At 33.7% G+C, this 12,491-nt stretch overlaps 1 protein-coding gene across 5 annotated transcripts in view; it reads right to left on the bottom strand.

Annotated features, from left to right (window-relative positions):
- The window catches only part of ESCO1 (establishment of sister chromatid cohesion N-acetyltransferase 1), a 43,537-nt gene that overhangs the window by 8,699 nt on the left and 22,347 nt on the right, over positions 1-12,491 (bottom strand). For all 5 annotated transcript variants that reach the window (XR_009733260.1, XM_061399789.1, XM_061399791.1 and 2 more), the window contains 3 exons: positions 11,264-11,324; positions 10,228-10,342; positions 7,315-7,446 (listed from right to left, as the gene is read on the bottom strand). Coding sequence is in view for 4 of the 5 variants with exons in the window: in XM_061399789.1 (XP_061255773.1) it covers positions 7,315-7,446; positions 10,228-10,342; positions 11,264-11,324 (308 nt within the window). In the remaining variant the exon portion in view is untranslated. The remainder of the gene's footprint in view (positions 1-7,314; positions 7,447-10,227; positions 10,343-11,263; positions 11,325-12,491) is intronic.

The raw sequence follows: 12,491 nt of genomic DNA, 5'->3' as shown, positions 1-12,491 counted from the left end.
AAAGGCAACAATATTTTTAAAAAACACTATGGCAGGTCTGAAAGGAGACTGATTTTCTTAAATGATCCAGAATGGTCTTTTGGGAAAGGGTGGTTTCTTAGTTGGGGACAAAAAGTCTAGTAACAAACTTGGTATAAACAACTGTTTGGATTAAAGTATTTAAAACCAGAATTTGTTTAAAGAATAGAGCACCCAAAAGTAAAGCAAATTCAGATGATTATTTTTAGGATGGTCATGTGTTCCCAAAATTTGAAAAGAAAAAAGGAGCAGAAACAATAGTCACAGAAGTCATTTTTTTCAAATCAGAAATGAAATCTGAATCATATCCAGACCTGAATACAGCTAAACGTATTGAAAAGGCATAAGAGATATCATCCTCTTTAAAAAACAAATTTACATTAATGTTATTTTGGGGAAAAGCTTTTAAAATAAATCTATTTTACATAAAATGAAAATGGAGACTTTTCATTTTAAAAACTAAGCTACAATTTCAATGAAGAGCTAGAATTTAACTAACTCCAACTTATAACAAAGTCATAGTTTCCTAAGCTGAATTATCTAAAAATAATTTGATAAGTTACATTCCTGTTGTCTTTAAAAATAACAATACCGGCCAACGTTATACTGTACCATTGGCACTAGATAAATTATTTTGCTTTACTGACTTTTTTGTACAAAATTTTCTCTTGAAACAAGTTGAGACTTGCATGTTCATACAGAAAATGTTTCACAATTGGATTTGATACAATTTCAAAAAATGTTTTAAACATGGTTGTTTTTTCATGTATGTGTATAAGCAGGAAGAACTGCAAAGGGTAGAGTTATTGCTGCTTCAGTTTCTAATACCCATGAAGACAGCATATTTAAGAGAAAACTTTAAGAGTTCTGGATTAAAAGTTGGGGGTTAGTTCCCACTTCTTGGTAGTTACTAGCAATATAATCTTGGGCAAATCACTGCAATGCATTCTCTTTCCTGACCTAGGCTATGGACAAAACAGCTGTCATCTCCCACATCACTTAGTAGTTTAGAGAACTGGTTTAAGATGATTCCTCACACAGAGGAGCTATTCAGAAACTCTTAGGAACTTCCACTCTACCTTCTTAGTGGTGTCAAACTACAATCAATGTACTACTTTAAGAAAACACAATTAATAAAGGCCCAAAGTTACATGCAAAAATAAGTTCAAACCTTGGACAAGGCAAAGATGAAAGAACCAACGTGGCTAAAAACTGTCAAGTAAGATACTAAAGACATTTATATGCCTCAATTGCAGTTAACTCTTTCCTGGAGTCAATAACCACATGATCCTCCTATCTTTAGAGAATTTAGATGAGACGAAGTCTGTCTGCTGCTTGAAACTGAGGCAGAGGCTGTTTGCTGAAGGGTAAATGTGATTTAGAGGAATAACCAAATAGCCACCGCTTTCTCCAAAGATATAAAGTTCAATGCAGTGCCTTGACACCTTTCACCTTTAGCTCTAAGATGTTACACACAGCCCTCTGCTAGCAAGCAGTATTTTCCAAATCCCATTCTTAATTCACCTATCTGGCTGCTAAAAAGCAGAAAGCTTTACACTGCTTAAAAAAAAAAAAAAAAAGCTTTACACTGCTAATAGCAATCAATGATCTTTTTTTTTTTTTTTTGCCCTTTGCTGTCCTAGTTATTCTAGACTTTAGAGTCTCAAGAATGGAAGGGGTTTTCCTCTTTGTCTATTTGAACAAGATTACAACTGAAAACAAAATACACTGGGTGGTAGATATATTGATGTATATACAACTGTCAAAATTCATCAATCAAACATTTAAGATTTGTGTGTTAAAATTATATCCCAACTATAAAAGTTCCTACTAATCACTTCCATTAAAGGTTGAATGGAAATATTCATTAAAAAATACTCTGAGAAATAAAATCAGTAACTAGCTTTTCAAAAAGACTAGCAACAAATATGGCAAGGGAAAAAAACCCTAGAGGGAGAGTCTTTAGATTAAAAGATATTTAAGAGACATACCAACCAGTGCAATATATGGACCTTAATTCAAACAGTATAGAAAATTATGAGATATTTGGGGAGATTCTGAACCCTGAGGGAATAGCTGCTATTAAGGAATTAAAATTTAAAGGTGTGATTATACTCTTCAAATCTTGTTTATTGCTATGCTGAAGCTGAGTGAAAAATACATGGGAATTCGTTATTTGGTGATAGTGGGGGGAATGGGGACTGAACTCTATTTTGGAAAATTCAATCACCCAATTGTCAAAACTGTGCCAAAGGTCCAAGGCTTAAGCAAATACCATTTATTCAGAAGTGAAAAATGAATGTAAAATGAATCCAGTTGGCAGAGTGATTAGACCTGAGGGTGAGACAAGCATTGACTGCAATGGGGGCACAAAGGGGCTTTTGAGATACTAGTGGTGTTTCTTGTCATGTGGGTGTTCACTTTGCAAAAATACACCATTAAGCTGTGCACTCGTTCATTATTTGTGTACTTCTCTTTACAAGTTGTATTTCAATTAAAATTTTATTTAAATTACTAAAGGAATTTTAAAAACAGACATTTTAGTTCAACAACAAGACTAACAGTTGTTATTTGTTTAAATAAATATACTCCAAATACCATTAAAAATTTTTTTTAAATCTTTAGAAACAAAAGTAAATTAAAATTAGCTCATTCAAAATTCAGTCACATGCTCTTTTTGACAGTACCCATGGCACACAGCATAAAAAACTGCAGAAAAACTGCATAAGAGAAACAAATTAGACTCTTGAAATAGGTAAAAATATTTCTGTTGAAATGATTTTTAAAAGCAAACATGTACTTATGAATATTTTAAAAGTCAGTAAGACTGTACACCAAATTATAAACTAAGGTTATTTATGTGATTTAATTTTTTTCCTTTAGGCTTATCTGTATTTCCTGTTTTTTTCTACTTTAATAAAATGGTATAATAAAAGTATTAATATACCTTAACTACCCCCAAGCAGAAGGTTTTAACTTCATGTTTGGTTACTTTGCAAAAATAATTCTGTATTAACAACAATACTGTTAAAGATGTGTTTCCATGTTCTCTCCAGGCATACCACTTTTCCAGATCTCCGTGTGTTCACCAACCCAAAACCTCTCTGAACCCTGTCCTGGCTTTTTGAAGGTTTCACCAGAGGTGGGACTGATTAAATCATTGGCCACTGGTAACAGAATTCATTCTCCAGTGCCTATTCCCTCCTAGGATCACTGTGTAAGAACTGAAAGTTCCAACCCTCAGTAGCTGGCTCCCATCCTTAGGCTAGTTCCAAAGGTCATCTCATTAACATAACAAAACACATTGTATCCCATCTCTTAGGAAATTTCATAGCTTTTGGGAGCTGTGAGTCAGGAACTAAATAAATATTGTTTTTATAAGTCACAGTATCACAAGCACTGAAGATTATCTGAGACTTTAGTTTGAAAGTGAGTGAGGTCAATTTATTTCTGAACTAAATTTAATTGTACACACAATGTAACTGCTGAAATTAAAATAAAATAATTAAAACCTAGTATCTTATATATGTTAATTTGTGGTAAAGAATCCGCCAGCAACGTGGGAGACATGGGTTCGATCCCTGGGATGGGAAGATCCTCTGGAGAAGGGAAAGGCTACCCACTACAGTATTCTGGCCTGGAGAATTCCAAGTGACTCTAGTCAACGGGGTCAAAAACACAACTGAGCGACTTTCACTTATGTTCAGCTAAAAAGACTTGAATGATACAATTGGTCTATTAAAGCATAATTAAGCACAATGCTTTCTGAAGCTAACCTTCAAATCTGTTAGCTATATTTATTATCACTAGAGTATTTCAAGATACATGGTTTCCCATTTTGAATGACTTAACCACTAAAAGCAAGCCAACCTGTTTAAGTTAATCTTTCATAGTTTGAAAGAAGGTATTCAGAAAAACAAAAAGTCCCATGACAGTGGTTTTTCACTCATTGAGTAAGTCAGGAATAAAAGAATATACACAAGAATTTAAGTTTTACTTTAGAAAAATCAGATTCAATTCTAAAGATGCTTTAAAGACTTCATTCCGTAGGTATGCTATGACGGCAGGATCACCTCCAGTGATCTCTCATTCCCTGAAATATCTGAACTGAACAGAGGCTAGAATCCCTACTCTTCCACTAAAGCTATTTGTTTTGATAAATCTACTTGTAGCAGCACTAACTGAACTCCTTATGACAATTCAAATATTCTGCCTCCACAGTGACATGTAGCATCTAGCAACATGTGACAACGGAGCACTGGCTGGTGTGAATGAGGACCTGCATTTCTCATTTTCGGAGGTCTGCTGTTACCAAACTGGATAGTGCAGCTATACAGCCAACTAGGGACTGGTCCAACCTTTCTTCAAAGCTTCTCTGGTCACCAAGACAGGAGAAACAACCTGTCTTCTGATCACTGCTCTACCAAAGTAATTATCATTTCTAAACTGAAAAGTTAATTTATAATAGTTAATATTGATTTATTGCTTTAATAGCTGTTTAAATCTTTTATTGTTAACTTTTCATTTCTTTCAGGCTTTGTTCCTAAATTTGCAGGCCAAGGGCATATCCAATACCCTGCATGTAAGGTCCTCCACAATGCATTCAGTCAGATAATCAATTCAAAGGAGGTTAAGGGAAAGACAGAGGTAAAGAAGGATTAAGTCAGGAGTTTTTCTGCAAAGAACCCAAATATTATTCCTCTTCTGCATTATTGAAAGTTTATAATAGAGCTGAATTTTGGATAGTTCCTTGCTTGGCAACAGGCTGAATGCTCTTGGGGGAGTTTTTCCTGTTTTCTCCTCACACCTTTAGGAAAACACTTCATGAAGGAAAACTGAAGGGAAGCTAGGTCTAAACCAGAATCCAGGATCCCTAGGAAGCTTTAAGAGGCTCCTTCCTAAACAGTTTCCAGTAAGTCATGTAAAATACATTTCCTCAAATGGGGTCAATGAGGCAGATGGAGTACAATGAAGGAATGCACAGAGAGAGCACTGTCATTCTTCCCCTCTACCCCAAGTCAAAGAGAATACGTAAGGGATAAAATATTTTAGTCAACCAAAAGCAGGTTCTGTGGCATCAATTTCTACTATGACTATATAACTTATATATTATTTTAATCTTTTGAAAAGAAGACTTCAGACATTTTTACCTGTCATAGATTATCATCATGAAATAATTATAAGAAAAAATTTCTACTGTCAAGAAAAACTGCTTATGTTGTAGACAGTGTTTGATTAAAATAAAACTTATTCTAATTTATTCTATTTTAAGCTGTACAGAATTAATTCTATATTAAGCAGTACAGAACTTTATTCCCAATCCCTGACACTGCCCATTTAAAATTAAAAATATAAACAAAAGCCACAGTACAAAATGACTTCTTAGTTCTAAGTGCTTCTCTCCAAGAAACAGACACAACAGATAAACTGGCATTTAAAAAATTTAGATGTTTCATCAAACACTTACAAGTACTTAATGCAGAAGCACAACACTAGGTGCCAATACAAGATTCACGTAAGTGACAACCCAGAATCCAGAGCTGTGGTCACAGCAGAACATCTTTAATATGGGTGTGCTTTTTTATCCTCTCCATACACTAGAAAAGAATGCTACAAAGTTCTGGTGGAGTTTCTACCTTACAATCTATGTATATCTATGTTTGAAAACAACAAAAGGTAAGAACGTTAACTTTGATGTTAGCAAAGGATGGCCAACTGCTAAACTCAATTCCTTCTCTTGAGCTTATTTCGAAAGTAAATAAAATAACCTGTAGCTCTGTCCCATCAAGAAGGGGGAGAGTGGGGTCTGGGGCAGGAATCAGTCTTCCTTAAGTTGCCCTGCTGCTTTACGGACTTACAAGAGCCAGGATTTGTTAAGAAGGGATGCCTCCACCTTGTTCCATAAACTAATTTCCTTCGGTGTTGTGGAAGAGCAGAGTACATTATTTCCTGGTTGATTTCCTTACAGTTGGTCCCAGAAATTAAGAACTTCCCTTAAAATGAAGAACTAAGTCTTTTAAACCAAATTTCTTTATAATTTTTGGAAACTGGCTGCAAGAATCAAATAATGTAACTTGAGCAGAATACAATTCTACCAGATTGATGGATGTAAAATAGATAAGTATTTCTGCCCCAGAAGTATTCCATAATTTAGTTACCTGATAGGCCTATTTTTCTTTTCAAGTTGTAAGGATATTAACAGAGTCAAATTGGAAAAGGACAAATTTCAAATGATAAATAAATATCTAACTATAGATACTCTATATCCACATACCTTATATTTTATTTGGTTAAGTGGGAGGAGGGTGTGTGTGGGGAAAAGCAGATGGAATAAGGAATATAAAGGATCACCACAGCAGGGAACCAAAAAAGGAAAACCCCACCTATCTTGGGAAGAAGTAATTGAATAAATAAAACCACGAATATGAATTCTTCAACCAAAGATAAGGATACAAATTTAACTGAAGCCAATAAAGATCTTTTAAATCTAGTGCCTATATGAAATGAATTGGTGATCTCAGTTCAGATATCCTGGAGGTCTTATTAATGTGAGTGTACAGTACTGAAGGTAACATGTATAAAATAAATTCCATTTCAGATACGGGTAAACAGCAATTACATTAAATTACTATTTTCACAAGATATCTGAAATGGTTCAAAATTATTTAAAATTTTGCTATTTCCAAAAACAAATATTAAATAATACCCATTATGCCTCAACTGCACGTACATTAAAATATATATATACTAAAACATATTTACTTTGTGGGATTTTTTTTTTAAGTATACTACAAATTCTGAGGTTTTAGCCATCAAGAATTGTTCAACTTTAATAAGAAAAACTCTTATGTTAGCAAAGAGAAGTAAAGGAAATCCCCACACAATCTATTCAGTATAATATATACCACTATCAATCCCCCCAAAAAAGTTGTGTCAAGCTATTCTGAATACTAAACAGACTTATCAATATTAACAATTAAAATCAAAGGAAATTTAAAAAAATACTCAAGTTGAAGAGCATCACTTGTTAGAAGAGGTATAATAACACTTTAAAAATATAACAATTTAAAAATTAAGTTAAATTTAAAAATTTAAAAATCCCACAACATACACCAGCCGGAATGAATTGGCTGGGTTTTATGTTTGGCTCTGTTTTAAAATAAGCCTGTATATATACTACAGGGGCTTTGTATATGGTGCTATTTTCTAAAGACAAAATTTTTTCAATGACTTGAATCTGACAATTCATCTCTAATGATCTGATTCTGCATTTTAGAAGTCATGAATTCCACTTACCACGTATTTTACAGCACTTATAAACTGATTGTGGAAGAGCAGATGCTGTGTTTCATCCTCTGGATTTGAAGCAGTGTAAAGCATGCCACAAACATTACAGGAAACTGCTCCAAATCTTTTTTGTCCTGCATCCTATTTATAAAAAACAAACAGAAGGGTTTTTTTTTCCCCCACGAAAGAATAATTTGAGAATATCAGTCTCTAAAGTTATAATGTGAACATAGAGTGAGAAGTGTTTAAAACAACATTCCATGTTGATGACAAAAATGAAGATGCTAACTTTCGAAATCTGTATGTAATTTTATTAAGAATTGCTTTCCATTTTAGTAATCATTCACTCCACAGCATTTAATAACAACTGAAAAGAACTGAGAAAGTATCTTTAACACTACACTCAGTTCTAAAGCCTCAAATGGCAAATACTTATAAATGAGAACTAGTATGTATTTTGTACCTGTGATAATTCTACCATTGAAGTTTAGAAGAAATACTTCAGACTTTTTTTTATAATGTCTTAAGTCTTTTCTCTTTAATAGTTTTGTTCTAAAATATTAAAAAAAAAAAAAAAAGAGTATTTTGATGTCACCAGAAACTCTTGAGCAAAGGTAAAATTAAACATTCTCTATTTTCTTTATATCAAATAAGTATGAAAGACTGACTATAATCACCTGTACTCCAGTAATTCATACTTGTGCTGTAGCACAGTAACTGGTTACAAAAGGTTTTCTATACTTATCCTCATTTAAAAAGACAAATAACAGCAATATGACCTAACTTTAATATTAATTTTAAAAGCACAATTCCTCTTTTCTTGCTGCTCTGAAACTGGGAAATTTCAACTAATTACTGAAAAAAACAAACAGAATCTAAGACAACTATATCCTAGTGCCTTACAGCTAGGGCCACAGAGCAAAAAGAAACCAAATGGTAAATGAAAGATTGCCTATAAAACTAAAGGGAAGCTCATTCTAAAGACTGAAACTATTGACAAAATACTACCTGAAAATTCAGGGAGTTAAAAAAAATTGCTTGAATTATGGTTAAGATACAAAACATTGTATTTACCATGTTAACCATTTTTAAGTGTACATTTCAGTAGTATTAAGTACACTCACACTGTTGTGCAACCAATCCACACAATTACTTTTAATTTTGCAAAACTGAAACTCTAGGGACTTCCCTGGTGGTCCACTGGTTAAGACTCCACACCTCCACCTCTAGGGTCACAGGTCTGATCCCTAGTCAGGGAACTAAGATCCCACATGACGTGAGGAGTGGTCAAAAAACAAAACAAAACAAAAAACCCTGACACTCTATACCCACTAAACAGTTCCCCAATCCTCCTTCCTCCCCAGCTCCTGGAAACCATCATTCTGCTTTCTATCTCTATGAATTTGATTCTTTTAGGCACCTTTCATAAGTAGAATCATCTAGTATTTGTCATTTTATGACTGACATTTTACTTAGATAATGTCCTCAAGGTTCAATCATATTATAGTATGTGTCAGAATTCCCTTCCTTTTTAAGGCTGAATAATATTCCACCATCTACATACACATCACATTTTGTTCAGCCATCCACCCACTGGTGGACTCTTTAGTCGCTTCCACTCTCTAATTGCTTTAGTTGTGAGTAACAAACACAGATGTACAAACAACTTCTTCAAGCAGGCAGTTTTCTTAGTAATGACTAAGTATCCACCTGGGTTTCTTTTCCTCACTGGTAAATGGAAAATAATAGTCGTACCTATCTCACACTTTTTTCTAAGGCTTAACTTAATTAATATAAGTGGAGGAAATGGAACAATGTATTGAAAAATATTCGCTGCTATCATGATCATTAACATCATCATTATTATCAACTCTTGACCAGCACTATCCAACAAAAATGTGATCCACAAAGGTAATTTTTAATTTACTAGTAGCCACATTAAAGACTGCAGAAGCAAACCAATAAAATTGATAATATATTTTATCTAACAAGACATACACCAAATGTTATAATTTCAACATACATTAAATATTTGTAAAACTTAGTGAGATACTTTACATGCTTTCTTGTACTCATCTTTGAAACACAGCATATGTGTTTACACTTGAAGCATACCTCAATTCTGGTGAGTGACATTTCAAGTGCTCAACAGTCATACGTGGCTACCACACGGGATGGTGCAGCTTTAGACTCTACTTGTCTAGTTATATCCTGTTTCACTATCATATTGATTTGACTACAGAAACAGTATTAAATTTGATGAAACAACTTTTTCCCTCACTAATCTTTCTCAAAAAGATTTCAAGACAATTCTTACAAAATTATCCCCCCATATTAAAGCTGGAACCAATTATCCAGTACCAAAAAATCCAATTACTTGTGTCAACTGGAACTAGATTAAATGTTCCTATTATTTTGGGTTTCTTCATTTTTTTTATATTGTGCTCACTCATTCAAATTAGATTTTTCATCAAACTATCTCCCTCTCTTTTCTACCTGGCACCAAATTGTACTTATTTTCTATTTCAAATTAACTACCAGTTTATCTTCCTGTACAATTACACCATATACTAAAATATACATATTTAAAATCATCTGTATTTATTAAGTTCCATGTTATTTTAAAATTTAAACCAACTACTAAAAGAAGGTAGTGATCAAATGACACATTTAAGAAAATAATGTGAAATAAAGTATCAATCTGTTGTAAATAAAACTAGAAGTAAGGAAATTTGAATTTTTATTGTTATAGGATGGAATCACTGAAGAGAGTGGCTATCATAATACCAAGAATTATTTCCATGATGAAGAATTAGTGACAAAAAGGCTCTGTAGGGGAAAAACATGAACTTATTCCTTGACAACATGCATAAATAAGATGGTGTAATACATTTTAGCTAAAAGGTCAAATTGTATACTTACTATGATCAACTGTTTTTCATCAGCTTTCTCTGCTTCTTTGAGTTTCAAGTCTTTTGGAATTGTTATCTCCAAATGGGAATTACACTTGGGCCAAGAATGATTTGGTGGTATCTCCCTTTGAAAAAACAACCAACCAACCAACCAACCATTAAATGTTATAGATCCATATCATTTCAAATCACTGGTAGAAAAATACTTAGGATTTTCTATACAACACTGTGACAAATAAAATTCCAAGGGGTGTGGGGGCGGGGAAATAACCTTTTAAAAACCAAAAGGAAACCCAAAGAAATAATTCATTTGCAACATAAAAACAAAAAAATGTAGTACCTACTATAGTATGAATAAGTTTTAAGTTTCATAGTTTCAGCAATTTGAGTCACTACTGTTTGTCCTAAATACTGTTTTCAGTAATCAGTAAAGCAAAAATGTATACTAATTTATTTTGAAAGTAAAGACAGAACAAAAGGCTTTCAATATACTGAAACATTTTTACATGTTGCTAATATATATCATGAGGCTTTTTGGGCAAAAGGAGCATTCTCATATATTGTTGCTGGGAGTATAAGACTCAACCACTTTGCAAGGAAATTTGGCAAGGCAGGTTAAATTCTACAGCTATGAATTTATCCTAGATTGAGCCACATAAGTGGACAAAGATAAGTGTTTATTGCAGGACTTTTTTTCTGATAGAAATAAACTAGAAACAACCATGGTTTCAATAGAGAACTGTTAATAAACAATGGAACATATGCACAATGGAATCTAATACAGAATTTAAAAGAATGAGGAAAGAAGGTAGAAAATATCTTTTCTATCTTCCATAACACACTGAGAAAAAACTAAAAGTTGCAAAACACTATGTGTAGACACAGAAAAAAAAATACACTAAAAACAAAATTTCTATCACATCTGTGTGAAAAACTGATGATTACTAATGCAGCCTTTCAAGGGAAAAAATTCCCCGAACTCAAAACTTCCAAGTATAAAATTCTGAAGTTCTCATATTTATACTTATATTAAACTAATACCTTACCTGTTATCACTCGTCTTAGATGTCTGATTACAGAGTACACTGTGCTGTTTGGGAATCGAACCTGTGATTTAATAAAAAGATGGGTTATTACTAAGCTTTGTACTAGCCCTCCACCTAACAGTTAAAAATTATCAGGAAGAAAAACAACCTCAATGCACTAAATGCTTTATTTTTAATAAATACCATTTGATAAAATTAGAGTCACCTTTCTAGGAATTTCTCTTCAGAGAAGAGGCAAAAAAGCTCTACAGAGCTGCAGAGAGATCTAATGGTAGATTAACAGTGTGTCTCTAGTTTCAGCAATAATTACTAGCACTGAACAATAAAGGAAATTGTTTAAATGCTTTCATAATTGTTCACAATAATGCTTTCACAATTATTCAGTCTCTAAACAGAAATAAAGGAAAACATTAGCTTAAAAAAACCTGTAGTCTCTGGAGTTTTAATCACATTGGTGGTGGTTTAAGTGCTCAGTAGTGTCTGACTCTTTCGTCTCCATGGATTGCTGCCCACCAGGCCCCTTTGTCACAGGATTTCCCAGGCAAGACTACTGGAGTGGGTTGCTATTTCCTTCTCCAGGGGATCTTCCTAACCCAGGGATCGAACCCACGTCTCCTGCACTGCAGGCAGTTTAGATTCTTTACCACTGAGCCACCAGGGAAGTCCTTTAATCATATTACTAATCAAATAATGCAATAACAATTAATTTTCTAACGAATAAATGCATTTCTGGTACTCATATTATACTTCCCCTTCCCCAACTAAGGGCGTCCCTGGTGGGTCAGGGAAATTCCAGGGACAAGGAGCCTGGTGGGTTACAGTCCATGGGGTCACAAGAGTCAAACACACCTTAGCAACTAAGCACTCCTAAGTGAAAAGGTTAAATGACATATGCAATGCAATCAATTATATGAACATAATATTTAGGAATTTCTTTTCTGTATCTCCTGGTGCTTCATCTGATGTAGGTGAACAAATTGCTATTCAAGGATTCAAAGACTATACTGCCCAATTTTTAGGGCCATGCCATTCAGCTTGTGGGATCTTAATTCCCCAACCAGGGACGTAACTCGTGCCCCTGCAGAAAAAGCGCTGAGTCCTAACCACTAGACTGCCAGGGAATTACCCTCAAAATATTCATTAGGTTACAAAAATAAAGTTTTTTATGGTAAAAGTGAACAGACTATATATAAGAACTGATTTAATTCAAAGATACAATTACTAAGAT

The sequence above is a fragment of the Bos javanicus genome, chromosome 24, assembly GCF_032452875.1.
Source record: "Bos javanicus breed banteng chromosome 24, ARS-OSU_banteng_1.0, whole genome shotgun sequence".
Taxonomy (NCBI): domain Eukaryota; kingdom Metazoa; phylum Chordata; class Mammalia; order Artiodactyla; family Bovidae; genus Bos; species Bos javanicus.
The sequence above is the reverse complement of the archived record's forward strand: the minus strand, read 5'-3'. Positions and strand labels throughout refer to the sequence as shown.